The 17743-nt window shown below is 55.4% G+C and overlaps 1 protein-coding gene across 2 annotated transcripts in view; it reads left to right on the top strand.

Moving 5' to 3' along the window:
• The window catches only part of P3H1 (prolyl 3-hydroxylase 1), a 23234-nt gene extending 5491 nt beyond the window's left edge, over positions 1-17743 (top strand). For both annotated transcript variants that reach the window (XM_075018185.1, XM_075018184.1), the window contains exons 3-15: positions 1447-1636; positions 1939-2070; positions 6460-6599; positions 7849-7938; positions 10160-10212; positions 11026-11147; positions 11381-11508; positions 12311-12406; positions 12776-12926; positions 14237-14354; positions 14808-14883; positions 16378-16518; positions 17103-17743. In XM_075018185.1, coding sequence (XP_074874286.1) covers positions 1447-1636; positions 1939-2070; positions 6460-6599; positions 7849-7938; positions 10160-10212; positions 11026-11147; positions 11381-11508; positions 12311-12406; positions 12776-12926; positions 14237-14354; positions 14808-14883; positions 16378-16518; positions 17103-17246 — 1581 coding nt within the window. In that variant the 3' untranslated portion in view covers positions 17247-17743. The remainder of the gene's footprint in view (positions 1-1446; positions 1637-1938; positions 2071-6459; positions 6600-7848; positions 7939-10159; positions 10213-11025; positions 11148-11380; positions 11509-12310; positions 12407-12775; positions 12927-14236; positions 14355-14807; positions 14884-16377; positions 16519-17102) is intronic.

Here is a 17743-nt window from a genome sequence, read left to right as displayed (position 1 = left end):
CGCAGGGAAAAGAGTGTCCTGTTTGTGACAGCTTGAGAGGCTGGAGGAAGGGAGCAGGAAGCAGGAGTGTTCTGCTTCTGTGGTGGAAGAGTAGGTCTGGTGGTGGAGAGACTGAGCCGAACAATGGCACTGCACAGCACAGCCAAGTGAAAGCTGAGGGAATGAGAAGTAATTTCAGGTCTTTTGCTCTTTTAAACACCTATTTCAGAGCCAGCACCTAGTGAACACGGTTGAGAAAGGGTGTCAGGGTTACTGGTCCGATTCCCCTGCCTGTCATGTCAGCTCCGGTGAAGCCCTGCAGGACAGCCAAGGAAGATCAAACGTGCCTAATCAGTATTTGTGGGTTTTTGGGAAAAGCTGGGGGGAAGCAGCCTTTCAGGGTAAGTCAACTTCCTCATAAGGCACCCAAGGGGGCCCACGCCCATGTTTAAAAGTCAACCTCCTTAGCAGGACACCTCTGAGGTTTGAGAGGAAGGGCTGTGATTGCCTTGCTCAGGCCATGGCTATGAGATTATAGCAAAGGGGTTCACGTGAGAGGAGGAGGCATGGTAACAGCCTGGCACCCTATCCACAGTTCCCTCCTGACTGCCCTGCTCTGTCACAGTCAGTATCTAAGCTGATGAATGTGGTGGAGGCTGGACACTCCTGGAGCATAATCACCCATGATAAAACTCCAGGTGTTTTTCTAACTGTTATGGATTGTAATTATTTTAAAATGACAGCAAAGGTCTGGAGCCAGGGATCCTAAACCAGGCAGCCTGCATGAGACCTCCACATGAGATCCAGTGGCACAACCAGGTGGGGAGGGTCCAGTGGGACCAGAGTTCCCTGGCTGGCTGGCTAAAAGAGCTGTGCCATTTGTGCAGTGAAGTGGCCAGGTGCTGGGGGCAGTGGTAGAGCGGCCTTTGGGAGAGAGCAGGATTCTCCTACGTGGCAGCATGTTGACAGGAGAGCCCGTCCCACTGCACACAGCGCAGGCCAGAGAACTTTCATCTTTGGGAGGTGGAGCTGTGAAATTTCCAGCAGCAAGGGGGAGATTCCTCCTGCGCTGTTCCCTCCCCAAACACTCAGACCCACCATGCAGGGAGAAGCAAAATGTCACATGCCCAACTGGTGCATGAACGAAGCAAGCCCTGGGTAGCATTATTGGCCACAGCAGACAAACCCCTCCCTGACAGTGCAGTTTTGCTTCGCAGACTGTATTGATTTGTTGCTGAAAGAGCACCTGGCCTCTGGCCTTATGGTCTGGGTGGTACGCATGTAGCCTGCCATCTGCCTGAAGAGCTCTGTTACTGAGGAAGCCCGTGAAGCTGTGCCGCCCCACTGTACAGCCCCTGGGCCTCAGAGCCAAGGGGAAGCTCTGTGGGGCGATAATGCTGAACCCCACGCGCCAGGGAAGGTGCGAGGCTGGGGCCTGGGCTCACTTTTCCTCCTGGCTTTTGGCAGCATGAGTTCCGCCTGGGGGTGAAGTTTTACACAGAGGAGCAGCCGCAGGCAGCCATTCTGCACTTGGAGAAGGCGCTGGAGGAATATTTTGTCGCTGACACTGAATGTCGAGCCCTCTGTGAGGGGCCCTATGATTACGAAGGCTACAACTACCTGGAATACAATGCGGACCTGGTCCAGGCCATTACGGGTGGGTGCACCAGAGCGCGTGTCAGCCTCGAGTCCCTGCAGACTCTGCTTTCTGCTGTAGCTTCCTCTTTGAATGGGTTTGACTCCCAGTTCAGGTTTCTGGAACTCTGTCTGCCAGAGCGGTGGGGATGTGATGGCTCAAGAGACAGTACTAAGGTGGGGCTATTGGGGATTTAGATTCCCAACCCTGGTTTGTTGATCCTAATGAAGTAAATCCCTGAGTGAAGCTGCCGCCTGGCTGGAGGTTGCTGCCCTGGTCCAGATGTCTGTTGATCATTAAAACGGGCTGTCTCTCTCTTCCAGATCACTATGTGCAGATTCTCAGCTGCAAACAGGGCTGTGTTACTGAGCTGGCCTCCCAGCCTGGCCGGGAAAAGCCCATTGAGGATTTCCTTCCATCACACTTCAATTACCTCCAGTTTGCCTATTACAAAAGTAAGAAATTATGCTCTTATTTTGCTGATCCTTGGGAAGCCCTCTCATTAGGGCCCTTGGGGGCACTGGCACATAGCTTGGCTGTCTCGGTCCCCCTTTCTTTTGCACAGATAGTGCAGGGATCCATAGTCCATACAAAAGAACCTTGGAAGAAGAATTTCAGTGTTTCAGAATCAGGCACACAGAAATTAGGAAAAATCAGTTACAGCTGCCCAGGCAACTTCCTTCGCCCCCTTTGTGTACGTGTGTTATGACATTACTGTGAATTACACTGTCTCGTACATTTTCCCACTGTACCTTTGCATCGTTCAGTGCCCAGATGGGACAGTGCAAGGGAATGTGGCGGCTGTTCAGTGTGGCTTCTTTTGCTCAGCATTCACTGTGCAGCTCAGGCCTTATTTTCTGCTCTTATCCAGATGCCACTCTGCCTTTTATTCCTCCTGGGCTTTTCTGTCCCACTTCTACTGCAGTATAGTTGGTGAGCTTCAGAGAGACTATGGTGAAGTGCCCACTCCCTCTGGGTGCACAACTGGAGACCCAGAGCCTGATTTCAGATAGCCTGACGGCTCTGAGCTGCAGCCAAAGTCCATGAAAGTTACACACACTGGTCACCTCTGAAAAATTACACCCTAGGCGTCTCCAGCTGGACACCCAGAAAACATTGCTGTAAGTATCGGAGGGGTAGCCGTGTTAGCCTGGATCTGTAACAGCAACGAAGGGTCCTATGGCACCTTATAGACTAACAGAAAAGTTTTGAGCATGAGCTTTCGTGAGCACAGGCTCACTTCATGCTCAAAACTTTTCTGTTAGTCTATAAGGTGCCACAGGACCCTTCGCTGCTATTGCTGTAAGTGACTCCAATTTTACACACCAAGTCAGGCAGAGCCCAGGAGTACAACCTAAACGTCTCAGCCATGACTGTGACGGGCCATCCTGCTGGGTGCTGTGCAAAGCAAGGTCACGAGATGAGTTCTTCCAGTTGTAACAGACAAGATAGGCTGAGAACAGCCTACACACTGTGACATACGCAACAGTAGAGAGCTAGGTTAATATTTCATTTTGTTTCCTAACCCTTCCCAACCATTGCCTTAGCATCCTCACCTCCCTGGTGGTTTCCCAGCCAACCTGCTTCACGTTACTGAGCTGACATCACAGATTGGGTAAATTCCCCCAAGGCAGTGGCTCTGTGTTGGGCAGACCCAGCTCTGCCATGTTTGAAACTCTGGTTCATTCTTTGTGTTGTCACTGATACTGGCTTATCACATCTGTTAATTGGGAGAAACATGACTTACCACTGCCCTGGGAACCAGGGAGGAGGCCTCTTTTAATTACGACTCTTGAAAAGCTGTAAAGTGCCAGGTTAACAATGTTGCTTGAGGAGAAGGGGGAAGCTAGAACTTGTCTCCTGCCCAGTGACTTGATTTGGCCAAAAGGTGAAGGAAAATAGCAGCTGAAAGGAGATGAGGTGGGTGGATCATCCACGTTCCTATCCATATCCTGCCTGGTGCGCTAACTCACCCTGTGTGCTGAGCACAAGAGGCTTGGGGAGGCCTGGTTCCAACCCAGCACAGTTGGAACATTCAGAAAATTAAGGGCCAGTTGTTGAACAAGCCCTGCTATGGATGTACCAATGATTTCTGAGGCTTATATGTTGCTCCAGTCGGGATAGGTTTTATGAAGATGGTGAAAGGCAACTGCCTGGTGCCAGGGCTGCCCCCTGCCAGCATTCAGGCTCCTGTGCCAAACCTCAGTGGCAATAGGAGTCAGAAAACCACTTGAATTTTTTTAACATTAGTGAGGAATAGGCAGTTTTGCCGCTCTCCTTGGAAGGGGGCTGAGCTGCCTGGCAGCTGCTGTGTGTGCTTTCCAGAGAAATAAATCCACCTGAGGAAGAGAAGAACATAAAACTTCAGTTGAAAAGATTAGTATGTCAGAGCTACAGGCCCCTGAAATGGAAGGTCTGAATGGAAGGTGCCAGGTTTCTCTCTGCACAGCTTAGGAATGGTACTTAGATGTATATTCTGAGCTTGCACGTTAGCAGGCCTGCAGCAGTGATGCTGACTGATACAGAGATGGGGTGACCCTCCAAGGCTAGTACCCCTCCTCGAGTTCAGTACTCTCCTTGCTTTGGTAACTGCCTGTCCTCTTTGTACACTTCCACTCCAGGGACTGGGACCCTCGTGTCTTCTCATTTCTCTCTTCCTGCCTCTGATTTCTCTTTTTCTTGATACCTGCAACCAAATGGTTGGAAGCCCCCCGGTGTGTGGGAAATCACCGTCTGTGTGTTTGTGCATTGGTCCCCGTGCTTCGATGTAGTTTCTCCTTCTCAGATTCCCCTGGTTAGATTGCTTGTGTGTTCCACTGTCCTGCAGTAACCCGAGCGGGGAGCCTCTGTTTTCCTAAGCACAGCATCAGTGCATAGTGGTGAGGGGCGTGGGTGCAATGACTTCTCACACTTACTCCATGGATCTCCATGCCTCTTGTAACCCAGGCAACCAGTTGACACCTTTCTTCCCTGGGAAGCAGGACAAAGGCGGGAGGAGGGGCCTGGCTGATTTGAACTGGAACTGGGCTGGGCAATGGGGCAGTCTCATCTGGCTGGGGAAGGAGGAAGGGGGCCAGGGCCCCAGCCTGGGGACCCCTTCTGGGCCCCCTCCCCAAGACGGATGGTGCTGACGGCTTCTGGTGTCTGTGCTGAGAAGTCTGTTCTACGCTGTGTCCCTGTCCCCAGTAACCCTCCTGTTCTCCTTGCTGAGGGGGGTTCACATCAGCCTGTGGATGGGGGGCAGAGCCCGGGGACCCCCCGGCCACTCTCTGACATCTGAGTGATTTCGTTGCTTCCTGGCGTGGGGCTCTTTTTCCCCAGCAGGTGGTGCAATTTCCTTTCTGCTGGGCAGGCTGGTGTCTGGCTCCTGCCAGAGTGGGCCCAGTTTTGGCAGCTCCCTCCCCAGCTGCAGGCGCCGGTGGCTGGTGCAGCGTGCCAAAGGCCCAGCCATGTTCCTGTCTCAAAGCACAGACTGTGTTTCGTTTCTGTTGAACCTTGAGCAAAAGTGGTGGGTGAGAGGGGAGGAGCCGTGTGTCTGGCACAGAAGGACGTGTCTCCAGACCCCTTCCAGCCTGCCCCTCTCAAAGCCACGCGCCCCCTGGGAAGCAGGTGGGGTTGGGTCTGCATGCCTGGATGCTGCTCCTATCACTGCCTGTGCCCCCTCCTCGCACACGGGCAGTGGGACCGGCACAGGGATCTGGTTGTCCTTGCAGACCCAGACAAGGCTCCTACCAAACGCTGACGGGCGTTTGAGCCTTTCCCATCCTGCTGTGCACTCGCTCTGCCATTCTCTGAAAGCTCCTTCTGGCACCAAGGGAGGGGTCCCCAGGGCTCATTGGCCAGGCCTGGGAGGAGGGCAGATGCCAGACCCTCTTTTCCCTGTAATATGACTTCACCCTATCTCGATGCGGCACGGCCTGGATCTCATTTCTTAGAGTTCTGCTCCCTTCTGCAGTTTCCAAACGGGTTTTTGCTCTTGGTCCATCTTCCCACTGTGCCTTGTGGGGTTACAAAGTACATCAGTAAGGGATTGCAAGCCCACCCTGTACTGGGAAGTCCTGCCTTGGTCTGCTGCCAAGAGGGACTTTGCCTTGGCATCTGGCCTGGTGTAGAAGGAGTAAAAGCAGAATAAAGAGCTGAGAGGAGAGAGATCCCTCTTTCCAGAGCAGCTGGGACAATTCCTACCACAGAGCTGCTCTTTGCTTATCAGCTGGGTCTGATGCCTGGACCCTTTTAGTTCAGAGGGTGATTCCCATTGAAAAGTGCTGCATAAGGGAAACCACTCTTGCTTCATCTGCTGGCCAGGCTGGCTCAGGTGTAGCGGTACCATCACAGATGTCCTTTATAAGCACTTGTCATGACCATCCTTCTGCAGTGCAGGGAAAAATTGCTCCCCATCTTTGTGAAACTGGGAATCAAAAGATAACAGATGGACCTCAGACTGCTCATGGTAATACACCTGAACCCAAGTAACTAACCAGCCCTCCTCTTCAGAGACAGCAGGGTTCAAACCCCAAGGGCTCCCATTGCTGGGGATTTGAACTAGGGAAGTCCTTGGAGGCTATTTTGGTCTGCGGCTCTTAGTCAAGATGGTTTCCTGAGCCTTTGACTGTCAAAAGCTAGGACTGGCCAACAGAGGATGGATCACTAGATAGTTGCTCTGTCCTGTTCATTTCCTCTGGGGCACCTGGCACTGGCCACTGCTGAATGACAATACACTGGGCTCAATGGACCTTTGGTCTGATGCAGGGCACTGGAAATGTACCCTAGCATGGCTCCTGGTCTGCCCCCTCCCGGCCAGTGTCCTGCAGAGCACAGAGGGACGATGTGATTTCTCTTTGCAGATGGGGCTTATGAGAAAGCCATTGAATGCGCCAAGACCTACTTGCTTTTCTTCCCGAGTGATGAAGTGATGAATCAGAACTTGGCTTACTACACAGCTGTCTTCGGGGAAAGCCTAGCTGCCCCCATCAGTCCTCGCGAAGTGAGTGATCTCCAGCCTGGCCTAGCCAAACCGCTGCACAGGGGCTGCTGGTCTCTTGAGACTCACACCCTTCCCTTGAGAGTCACAAGCCTGCTGAAGTGGCATCGGCACGCCTGGGACTGGTGTTGGGAGGGGACAGCTGCAGTTTGGTCACCATTAGGACTGGTTCATTCCTCCCACGTAAGCACCAAAACGTATAGCTGCAGAGCCACGATCAGAGCTCAGCCCAGGCATCACAGTAAAAATGGCTGGAGGGGTCTGCCCATTTCTGGGATCATGTGAGCCAGGAATAAGGACAACCTGGCTTCCTGCCTCAGGGCGCTATTCGGGCAGTCAGTGGCAGGGCTAAGGAGAAGCTTCTCCCATCTGTGCATTAGTGCCTGTTGATGTTCTGCTCCCTCCTCTGGAGCATCAGGAAGCAGCGGGCGTCACAGGCATTTCATAGAATACTAGAACTGGAAGGGACCTCGAGAGGCCATCGAGTCCAGCCCCCTGCCCCGATGGCAGGACCACGTACTGTCTAAACCATCCCTGATAGACATTTCTCTAACCTATTCTTAAATATCTCCAGCGATGGAGATTCCACAACCTCCTCAGGCAATTTCTTCCAGTGTTTGACCACCCTGAAAACTCTCACTTACAGAATCTGACAAACTGGCTGAAATGGGGGGAAAACCCAGCCTGAGGCAGACGCTCCATCTGAGACATTTCTGCCCAAACAGTTACAGTCTGGCACGGTGATAAGCCATTGAAAACAGGATCTCCCCAGGGGTGTCATGCAGCTTCCCTGGAGAGGGTGGGGCCAGCCCCACCTAACATACAAAACATCTGGCTGGGTAAACTGGCTGACTTCATTTGCTGCTGTTACAAAGGGGGAGTTAATGGACGGGTGGGGGTGTTTTATGGAGAGTCTGCAGGTAAGGGGGAGACCAGCTTTCCATTTGAAACCTGCCATTGATAACACTCATCCCTAAGCTCTTCAGCCTGGAAACGGTCTCCATTGGCAAAGCTATGCAAGGACCTGGGGTGGAAAGGCTGGGGTCAGGGCTCTGGAGTGAGGTGTATTGAGAGGGGTGGAAGAGTGGCACAGACGAGCACGCTCATGCACTGTCATCCCTACCGCCCCCCTGGTGTGGCAGTTCTGCTGCTCTCTGATGCTGTCCTCGTTGCTGGTGGTCCCGCCTCACGCACAGTGACCGGACCAGCCCATGCCAGCTGCTCTGACCCATCCATCTCTCTCATGCTGCAGAACGTCCAGGTGTACCGCCAGCGCAGCCTGCTGGAGAAGGAGCTGCTCTTCTTCAGCCATGATGCCTTTGGGATTCCATTTGTGGACCCGGTGAGTGGAGGTTCCCCGGGCCTGGGCCTGGGCGTGCTGGTGGGAAGTGGAAGTGGACAGGCTGAGACTGAATACTCAGGGGTGGGATCTGTGGGGCACCAGGGGATGAAGCTGAGCTGGAAGGAGGGGCAAGTTCTGTGGCAGCGGAGAGTCACAGAATTCTAGCATGGGAAGCAACCTCAAGAGGTAATCAAGTCCAGCCCCCTGCCCTTATGGCAGGACCCAGCACCGTCTCAAGCAGAGGTTCCCAACCTTTCCAGTGGGGACCCATTTGGACAATTCAGGAAGACTCCGTGACCCAAGCAATTCAAAAACCGGGGGTGGCACGGCAGGGTTGTAACGACCTAATTTTGCACCTGAGGCAAGAATATAAAATTGTGCCCTTCATGTTTGTATAGTCATAATAGTTATTTCGTAGAAAAGGGGCAATATATTAATAAAATAATAACACTACATTTACTTTACTTAATCAGAGTTGTGGTGGTGGAAAGACACCCATCCCCAAACTGCTCCCCCGCCAGCTTAAACCCCACAAGCAGGGGCTAGGGGAGTCACACTTGGGAGGTGGAGGGATCTAGAGGGGGCTAGAGGAGTCACACTCAGACTAGGAGTCACTGAGGGGCTGCCGGGGGGCGGGGGGAAGGGTGTCTCATTCAGGAGCTAGCAGTGTCACACTCGGGCTGGCGGGGGCTAGAGGAATCACAGTCATGGCCTAGAAGTTACTCGGGCTGCAGGGGGTAGGGGAGTCGCACTTGGGGCTGGAGGGGGCTAGGGGAGTCCTGTGGGAACCCCGTTGGGGGACCCCACCTCCTGCAGACTCTGGATGCCAGGGAGCTGATCAGCTCTGCTTGCTCGCTGTCCCTCCCTCCTTCCTTCCTAACCTCAGACCCAGGCCCCGGCCCCAACCTTACCTGAGCTGGGCTGCTCCTCAGGTACGCAGTTCTCTGCTCTGCAGCTGAAATGGTTGTCAGTTTGATTGGCTTAACTGCCTGACAGCTGTTAATCGGATTAAGTTGAGAACCACTTCAGGAGTGCAAATGGCTTCTTAAGAGCCACCTGTGGAGGTGCCCAGCCCAGCCCAGCTCAGCTGGCCACCCTTTTGAAATGTAATCAGGACCCATAGGTTGGGAAACCCTGATCTAGAACATCCCTTACAGGTGTTTGTCTAACTTGCTCTAAACCTCTCCATTGATGGAGATTCCACATCCTCCCCAGGCAATTTATTCCAGTGTTTGACCACCCTGACTGCTAGGAACGTTTTCCTAATGTCCAATCTAAACCTCCCTTGCTGCAGTTTAAGCCCATTGCTCCTTGTCTTAGCATCAGAGGCCAATGGGAACAATTTTTCTTTCTCTTCCTTGTAGTACTCTTAAGTACAGGTTGAACCTCTCTCATCCAGCCCCCTCAGGACCTGACCGATGTCGGACAAGAGAATTTGCTGGGCCACAGAGGTCAATACTTTCTAGCACATCACCAACACTTCCACTGCTCACTGGGCTCTTAGAAGACATTTAGGGGTAAATTACAGCTAGATAACAGCACAGAACCCTGAGAGCCAGGACTGGTAGCTGGAAACAAACTTTATGGGACCACGGGAAACTTGGCCGCATCCATAAGTGGTCTTTCAGCTAACTAAAAATCACGCCAGCTTACGGAGTTTGCTGGATAAGAGAGTGCTGGACGAGAGAGGTTCAACCTGTACTTGAAACCTACTATCATGTCCCCTCTCAGTCTTCTCTTTTCTAAACTAAACAAGTGCAATCCTTTCAGTCTTCCCTCACAGCTCACGTTCTCTAGGCCTTGAATCATTCTTGGTGCTCTTCTCTGGACCTTCTCCAATTTCTCCACATCCCCTTGAAAAGTGCTGCCCAGAACAGGACACAATACTCGAGTTGAGGCTTAATTGGCGCAGAGCAGAGCAGAAGAATGACTCCTCGTGTCTTGCTCACATCACTCTTGTTCAGGCACCCCAGAATCATGTTTGCTTTTTTAGCAACAGCATCACACTGTTGATTCATGTGATTTGTGGTCCGCTCAGACCCCTAACTCTCTGTTTGCAGTACTCCTTGCTAGGCAGTCCCTTTCCATTCTGTATGTGAGAAGGAGCTGTGATGGGCTGATTGCTCTTCAGTGCACTGGGCCGCACCCTTGGGTCTGAGCCATGGGTGGGTGTCTTGGTAAGGGTGAGTTTCCTATTCTCTGGTTTCCTTCCTGCTTTTAGGACACGTGGACCCCCGAAGAGGTGATCCCCAAGAGGCTGCGCGAGAAGCAGAAGTGAGAACTATCGGGGGCACTGGCTGCTCCTGCTGCTGGCGCGTGCAGCTGCTGTGGGAGGGTTTAGTTAATGCAGCATTGCAGCTGGTACCCTCCAAACCCACCTGCCGCAGCCAGGGGCGGCAGCTCACAATCACAGACTCCCAGGGCTGGCAGGGACCTCAGGAGGTCATCTAGTCCAGCCTCCTGCCCAAAGCAGGATCAACCCCCACTAAGTCATCCCAGCCAGGACCCTGTCAAGCCAGGACTTAAAACCTCTAGGGATGGAGACTCCACCACCTCTCTAGGCAATGCATTCCAGTTCTTCACCACCCTCCTGGTAAATTAGTTTTTCCTAATATCCAACCTATACCACTCCTTCTCTAACTTCAGACCGTTGCTCCTTGTTCTGCCATCTGTCACCACTGAGAACAGTTTCTCTCCTTCCTCTTTAGAGCTCCCCTTCAGGAAGTTGAAGGCTGCTATTAAATCACCCCTCAGTCTTCTCTTCTGTAAACTTAAAAAGCCTCAGCCTCTCCTCATAGGTCTTGTGCTCAAGACCCTTAATCGTTTTTGTTGCCCTCCACTGAACCTGCTCCAGTACATCTACATCCTTTTTATACTGGGGGGCCCAAAACTGGACATGTGGTGGGCTGGAGGCTGCAATGGTTTCTGAGCGTTCCCGTGGGCTGGGTAACAGCTGCTCCTGGGAGCCAGGGCTGCAGTGAACTGCAGCAGGAACGCTTTCTGGACATGTCATCGGGCTGCTGCGCCAGGCGCTTAGATGCCTGCCCCAGGGCCGGAAGGCAGCTCACAGCAGCTTCTTTATGCCAGGGTGGAGCGTGAGACGGCAGCTCGAATCTCTGAGGAGATCGGCAACCTGATGAAAGAGATCGAGACGCTGGTGGAGGAGAAGACCAAAGAGTCTGTGGATATGAGCAACTTCATCCGGGAAGGTGAGGGCGGGGCGTGAGACATGCCCACGTAGCCCCCCCCGTGACCGCAGCTGGGCCATCGCTCCTGTGTGCTCCCCAGCTTGGGAGCAGGGTGGTCCGTGCTGCCAGGGTAACCCTCTCGCCACGGGCCTGTGCCACCCTCGGTACCTGTGCCTGGTACCCAGTGCTGGTGGTGCCTTACGACGCCCCTGCCCGAGAGCACCCTGGCTCCAGCGCCGCTCCTTGGCCTGCAGGTGGGCCACTGCTGTACGAGGGGCTGAGCGTCACCATGAACTCCAGGCTGCTGAACGGCTCCCAGCGCGTGGTGATAGACGGCGTCATCGCCGAGGACGAGTGTCGGGAGCTTCAGAAACTCACCAACGTGAGCGGCTCATTGTGGGGGATGAGAGGGCAACAGGCTGGCCCAGAGGAGGACAGCTCGGGGTGGGGGTTTGGGAGGGAACTGACAGAGGCTGAGCAGGGCAGGGGCTGCCCTGAGTGAACCTGGGAGTGGAGGATGGGCTGGAGTGGGGAGGGCGTTGAGGGCAGGGCTGTCGCCTGTTGAACAATACAGTCCAGAAAGGAGAGAGGAGTTAAATCCAGCCTTGTTCTGCACATGTGAAGCCAGACCCCAGTTGTCCTATCCCACCGGCTGGGGAAAGTGCTTCCCACCAGCTCCTGCACCCCAGGAACCTCCAGTTATCCAGCGCAGAGCAGGGACCGTGCATTGGCTACCACAGGTCTCAGGCCAGTATTGGGCAGGTCTATGCCTGCAGGGTGGAGCCTGACCAGCAGCAGGAGCAGGCTGCGGTTGAGGGGTCTCCAGCCCGTAGCTGAGCTGGGCTGGGGCAGGGTGTGAGCAGGAGCCTGGGTTAGAAGGCTGGATTTGGGGTAGTGAGCGTCTGGGCTCGTACCAACAGGCTGAGGGAGGCAGAGTCTGAACTGTCGGCTTTGGACCCTGAAGTATTTCACTGGGATCTTGTGCTGGTTTCTCGTGTGGCCAGGCCCCTGTGCTCCTGGGCTTCACATCAGCCTCATTCCAAGGCCTTACAGAAAAGATGGGGGGAGGTCCAGCCCCATCAGCCCTGCTCAGGGTCTCCGAGGGCTTGGCCTGTCTCCCTGTGCTCTTTCTGAGGATCAGGCAGCGCTGTGGGCATCTCACGTCTGACCCTTGGCTTTTGCAGGCAGCTGCATCTGCTGGAGATGGGTATCGCGGGAAAACCTCCCCGCACACTCCCAGCGAGACCTTCTACGGTGTGACGGTCTACAAGGCCCTCAAGGTAAGGCTGTTCTTCTGATTGAGGGCAAGGCCATGGCTGTGGGTTGGAGAAGAGCGTGGGGCAGGAAGAGGCTGGGAGAGCATAGAGGGGGTGAGGGGCCAGAAGGGCTGGGAGTGAATGAATGGGGAGCCCTAGCAGAAGCCTGGTTTGGAGAATGGCAGGATGACCAGCATGTGTCCTGCCCATTCTGTCTCCCCGGAGCAGTGGTGGGTGAGCTGACAGTGGTGGGTGACCTCTCTCTGTATCAGTTGGGAGTTGTCTCTACCATCGCTGCCCTTCTGTCCAGCCCCTGGCTCTGGGGACAAAGCCTGGTGAGGTCGCTGGGGAAGACCCCGGGCTGCTGCTCATGTGCTCTGTCTCCCCTTGCAGCTGGGCCAGGAGGGCAAGGTGTCCATGAGCAGCGCCCGGCTCTACTACAACGTGACGGAGAAGGTGCGGCGCGTGATGGAGTCCTACTTCCGCCTGGACACCCCACTCCACTTCTCCTACTCCCACCTGGTGTGCCGCACGGCCATCGAAGGTGAGCCACTGGCTGCACTGCCCTCCTCTCCTCGGGCTGCAGCCTCACGCTTCCCCCTTCCTGGTGCTTGAGGGGGCTAGGCTGGAGGCAGACCCGGGGGAGAGAACACCACCTATCTCAGCCTCTGGGCAGCTGCTGCCAGGGGCTCCCTTCACAACCGCCTTCTCTAGTGGGCTCCATCTTGCCTGGGCCTCCTAGTGCCAGTTCTGCCCTGGGCGCCCCTGGTGCAGCCCAGGCTGCGCTGGAGGGTTGGCCAAGTGTACCTGGCTGGCATTTTGCAAACCGGTGAATTGAGGGACAGGAGGGGACAGAATCCAGCTCCCTCCCTCTTTGCTGGCCTGGGCTGGCTCTGCAGGGCTCGTGGGAGGAAAAGCTCTGCAGACTGGCCTGCGAACCCCCGAGGGAGTGGGCAGTAGGACGGGGAGAGGACCTGGACTAGTCTCTACTCAGGGCAGAACTCCAGCCTTGTCCTACGCAGGAACCAAGGCCAAGCAGCGAGCTGAACCCCACCGCTTTGGCAGACCTTACCCTTCGTTCTGCAGCAGCATCAACCCCAAACCTCCTCCCTGTTTCCACTTGATGAGGGCAAACAGCGGCATCACGTGAGGAAGTAGGCGGGGGCTTGGCAGCAGGATAGGGCCGGGATTCAGATTTGCAGCATTCAGGGGCACTTAAAGCTCTTGTTGAGTGTATTAAAGAGCTGCTGCAGTCAGTGTTCAGAGACTAGCTGACTTAGGAGACTCTTGTTTTCCAAAGTGATTTAGGAACTGAGCCAAACCAGGCCAGTGGGTTTAAGCTCCTAAGCAACTAAGACTTAGGCTCCTAAATCTGTTGCAGTGCTGAGCTCAACTACGTGTACATACCTGTAAACCTCCGGGAGGGAGGTGCTGAGTCTCATGGGCAAGGACATGTTGCTGGGAATTCTGGGGGTACTTCCCCACCCCCGGGACTTGTCCAGCCACTCCTAGTATCCACCAGCACGTGCAGCCTGGTTGGGAAGCACGTCGGCTGGATGCCTCTGCTGCGGGGAGCAGTGGCACAGCTAGAACGTGCCATGGTTTGGATTGGCGTCGTGGGCTCACCTGGAGGCGAGCAGGTAGGTTTTGGGGGGGCTGCAGCCCTAACCCTATAGGCTTGTGGAACGGGGGACCACAGCTCTGGCCACCCCGGAACCCTGGCCTCTGTGGAAGTGCAAGGCAGAGCACAGTGAGGGGAGAGGCTCGGGGGTGGGGGCATCCGGGCTGCGAGAGCCCTGGGGTGCAGGGCTTGGTGACCAGCTCTGTAGCCAGCCAGGCTTCGTTCTGTCTCAGATAAGCAAGCGGACCGGACGGACGGAAGCCACGCTGTGCATGCGGATAACTGCATCCTCAACGCAGAGGCCATGGTGTGCGTCAAGGAGCCGCCAGCGTACACGTTCCGGGACTACAGGTAACAGCCACGGGAGCAGCGCTGGCTCAAGGCGCACTCTGCCTCGACTGACGGAGCTGGGCTGAGTCCCTGCCCCCCACTGTAATTGCCTGGTTCCCTGGGTTGCCCAGTCTCTGCCTCAGTGCCTCCAGGGGGACCACGCTTGCCCGAATTCCCTCCCGAGCCCCCATACCCGACAGCCTGCCGGCACCTGCACTAGAAAGCACCAGCATGCTTAGTTCTGGGGAGTCTCAGAAGCGTGGCCACAACTGCCCCCTGGTACAGCTGTGAGCGAAGGAAGATCCAGAGCTCTGCAGCCTTCAGAGTCCGTAGCAGCAGGGCTGTAGAGAGGCCCCAGGAATCAACAGCACCTCTTCTCAGCCAGTCGCCTCAGGGTGGGAGCCTGAGCACGGAGCGAGGCTGAGGCCCTGGGCTCTTAGGCAGTGACGCCTTCGCGGCTCTCTCTGCTTCTAGTGCCATACTGTATCTCAATGGGGACTTCGAAGGCGGCACCTTCTACTTCACCAAGCTGGACGCCACCACTGTGACCGTAAGTAGGTTGCCTGCCCCAGGGCACAGATGGGTGTTCTGGGTTGGCAGCTCTGCAGAGGCTGGAGACTCATTTCTGCTCTCCCCACTTCCTGCCCCCTGTACTCATGGCTGACGCTCTGGGTTCACCCTGGGGGCTTGTCTGCACAGGAATTAGCAGGAGGGTTGTGAGCAAGACACAAAGAGTCATTCTTCCGCTCTGCTTTGCGCTAATTAGGCCTCAACTGGCATATTGTGTCCAGTTGTGGGCACTGCATTTCAAGAGGGATGTGGAGAAATTGGAGAATGTCCAGAGAAGAGCAACTGGAATGATTAAAGGTCTAGAGAACATGAGCTGTGAGGGAAGACTGAAAGAACTGGGCTTGTTAATTTAGAAAAGAGAGACTGAGAGGGGACATAGTAGAGGTTTTCAAATACCTAACAGAGGGTTACAAGGAAGAGGAAGAAAAATGGTTCTCCTTGGCCTGTGATGCTAAGACAAGCAGCACTGGGTTAAACTGCAGCCGGGGAGGTTTAGGTTGGACATTAAGAAAAACTTCCTAACTGTCAGGGTGGTCAAACTGCGGAATAAGTTACCTAGGGAGGTTGTGGAATCTCCATGGCTGGAGATATTTAAGAGCAGGTTAGACAGACACCTGTTGGGGACGGTCTAGACAGCGCTTGGTCCTGCCAGGAGGGCAGGAGACTGGACTCGATGACCTTGTGAGGTCCCTTCCAGTTCTGGTATTGTGATTTTATTAAATGAATCCAGAATGAGGTAGGTGTGAAGTTAAACTGGATTAACTACTCCTGCTTAGCTCCCTGTATAGACACTGATTCCAGGGCACTATATTCCGAGTTAGTTTAATCCCATGAATTGAAAGCAGTGGTGCCTGGAGTCCATCCGAAATAACTCGCCCTTGGAGCAGCGTGACTGTTCTGTGCTGGGAAGCTCAGCCTGCAGAGCCGGGCTCAGCCAGTGGAGCTGGGAGTCAGCGCTCCGGCTGGTTTCCTGGCTGCCCTCTGATGTGGGGCCGGGCGGTGCAGCGGTACAGGGCAGGAGTGATCCCTGGGGTGCAGAGGGAGCCTGATGCTGAGCCCCTAGCGTCTGACTGCCTGGCCAGCCTCTGGGAGCCAGGGACCCCAGCAGGGCACAGCATGTGCTGGATCGTTCAGGCTGGAATCTGCTGGGAAGCTGAGTGGGACTGGCCTGGGCTGTCCCCCGGGCAGATGCCCCCAGCCTCCGGTATTGTCTGGAGTTCCTCTGCACAGCAGGGTCTTGGAGCACGGTCCTCTGCAGCGGGATGCTCCTGCTGCACAGTGGGGCCTCTGAGCTGCCCCACGTCCCAGTGTCTGAGGCACATCCTTGCCTTCCCCTTCCCAGCTGGCCCCGGCCTCCATCTCCCTGTTGCACACCCATCCTAGTGAATAGCGTATTCAGCTCTCATCTCCCCGCTCGTTCCCTGCTGCCGCCTGGATGGTCAGGGCTCCTGATCCGTGTGTCCATCCCCTGCAGGCAGAGGTGCAGCCCCAGTGCGGGCGTGCAGTCGGCTTCTCCTCCGGCTCGGAGAACCCACATGGGGTGAAGGCCGTGACCAAGGGCCAGCGCTGCGCCATTGCCCTGTGGTTCACTTTGGACCCACGACACAGCGAACGAGTAAGTGATGCCCCGCACTGGTGCCCTGCCGCAGCACCTCTCCTCCTGCTCTGCGCGCGTGTGTGCTGGGTCTGCCCTGTCCTCCTCTTCTGCCCACCTGCCTCAAGGAGGCTCCCATAGCACTGGGACAAGGGAGGATCTGGGGGTGGGGGGGATCTCGTGGGGGATGGGAACAAGTGGGGAGGAACTGGCTCAGGCTGGACTTTAGGGGGTCTGTGGCCATCCGAGGAGGGAGATTCTGGAGCAGCCTCTGAACGGGGTTATCTGACGGGTTTGCTGCAACAGCAGGAGGTCCCTCCAAGTCCTGTGTCCTGGCATTTGGGTGGGGCAACCATCCATCCCGTACTGGGCGGGATCGTCCCACATTTGGGACACCAGAAAGGCGTCCCGACTTTTTTTCTTTTAAAGAGGATGAATTGTCCTGTATTTGCCCTCCTAATTCACCTGTTTAGGACAGGGAGCTATGGTCCCCCTACATTTGGGGTGTGATCCCAATATGCCCCAGGGATCCCCTCCCCAGGGCCAGGAGGGCAAAGCAGGGGGGTGGCTGTTGTAACATGCTCTCCCTTGTCCTTGCCCTGCAGGAGCGCGTGCAGGCCGATGACCTGGTGAAGATGCTTTTCAACACGGAGGAGGTGGATTTGTCTCAGGTGACAGGGCTGGAAGCAGAGCTGCCAGCCACGACGGACGCTCCCCGGCAGAGCCTAGAAGGGAAGGATGAGCTGTGACATCCCTCCAGCCAGGGCCCCGTTAGGCACCAGCTCAGCCTCCCCGGGGGAAGCGGGGCTTGTGATGACATTTCAGGACTCAGACCCTCCCATCTGGAGCTCACAGATTCAGGACAATGGACCTGGGACTGAAAGTGTCTAACCCCCTTCCAGCCCTTGGTGGGAGCAGAGATTTCCATTGTCTGCTCCAGTGCCCAGAGGCCAAGGCATAGCAGGGAGTGGAGAGGAAGCTTTTCTGGATTTGCTCTGGGCCACACACCTGCAAAGTGCCTGGCGTCGCTGTCACTCCCTGCTTGCCACTGCGAGGATGCCACTAGCCCAGGCTGGGACTGCGTGAGACATATGTTCAGTGGTGGGTTCAAAGGGCTGAGCTACTGGAAGGACTTTGGTGGTCGGATTTAGGGAAGCTCAGGGACCCCCAAGGAGCCTGTTGCCTTGAACAGCTGGTTAAGTGCCTTCCGAGGACAGTCAGGGAATAAAGGGTTCTTTTCTAATCA

The sequence above is a fragment of the Carettochelys insculpta genome, chromosome 23 (genome assembly GCF_033958435.1).
Source record: "Carettochelys insculpta isolate YL-2023 chromosome 23, ASM3395843v1, whole genome shotgun sequence".
NCBI lineage: Eukaryota > Metazoa > Chordata > Testudines > Carettochelyidae > Carettochelys > Carettochelys insculpta.
The sequence above is the reverse complement of the archived record's forward strand: the minus strand, read 5'-3'. Positions and strand labels throughout refer to the sequence as shown.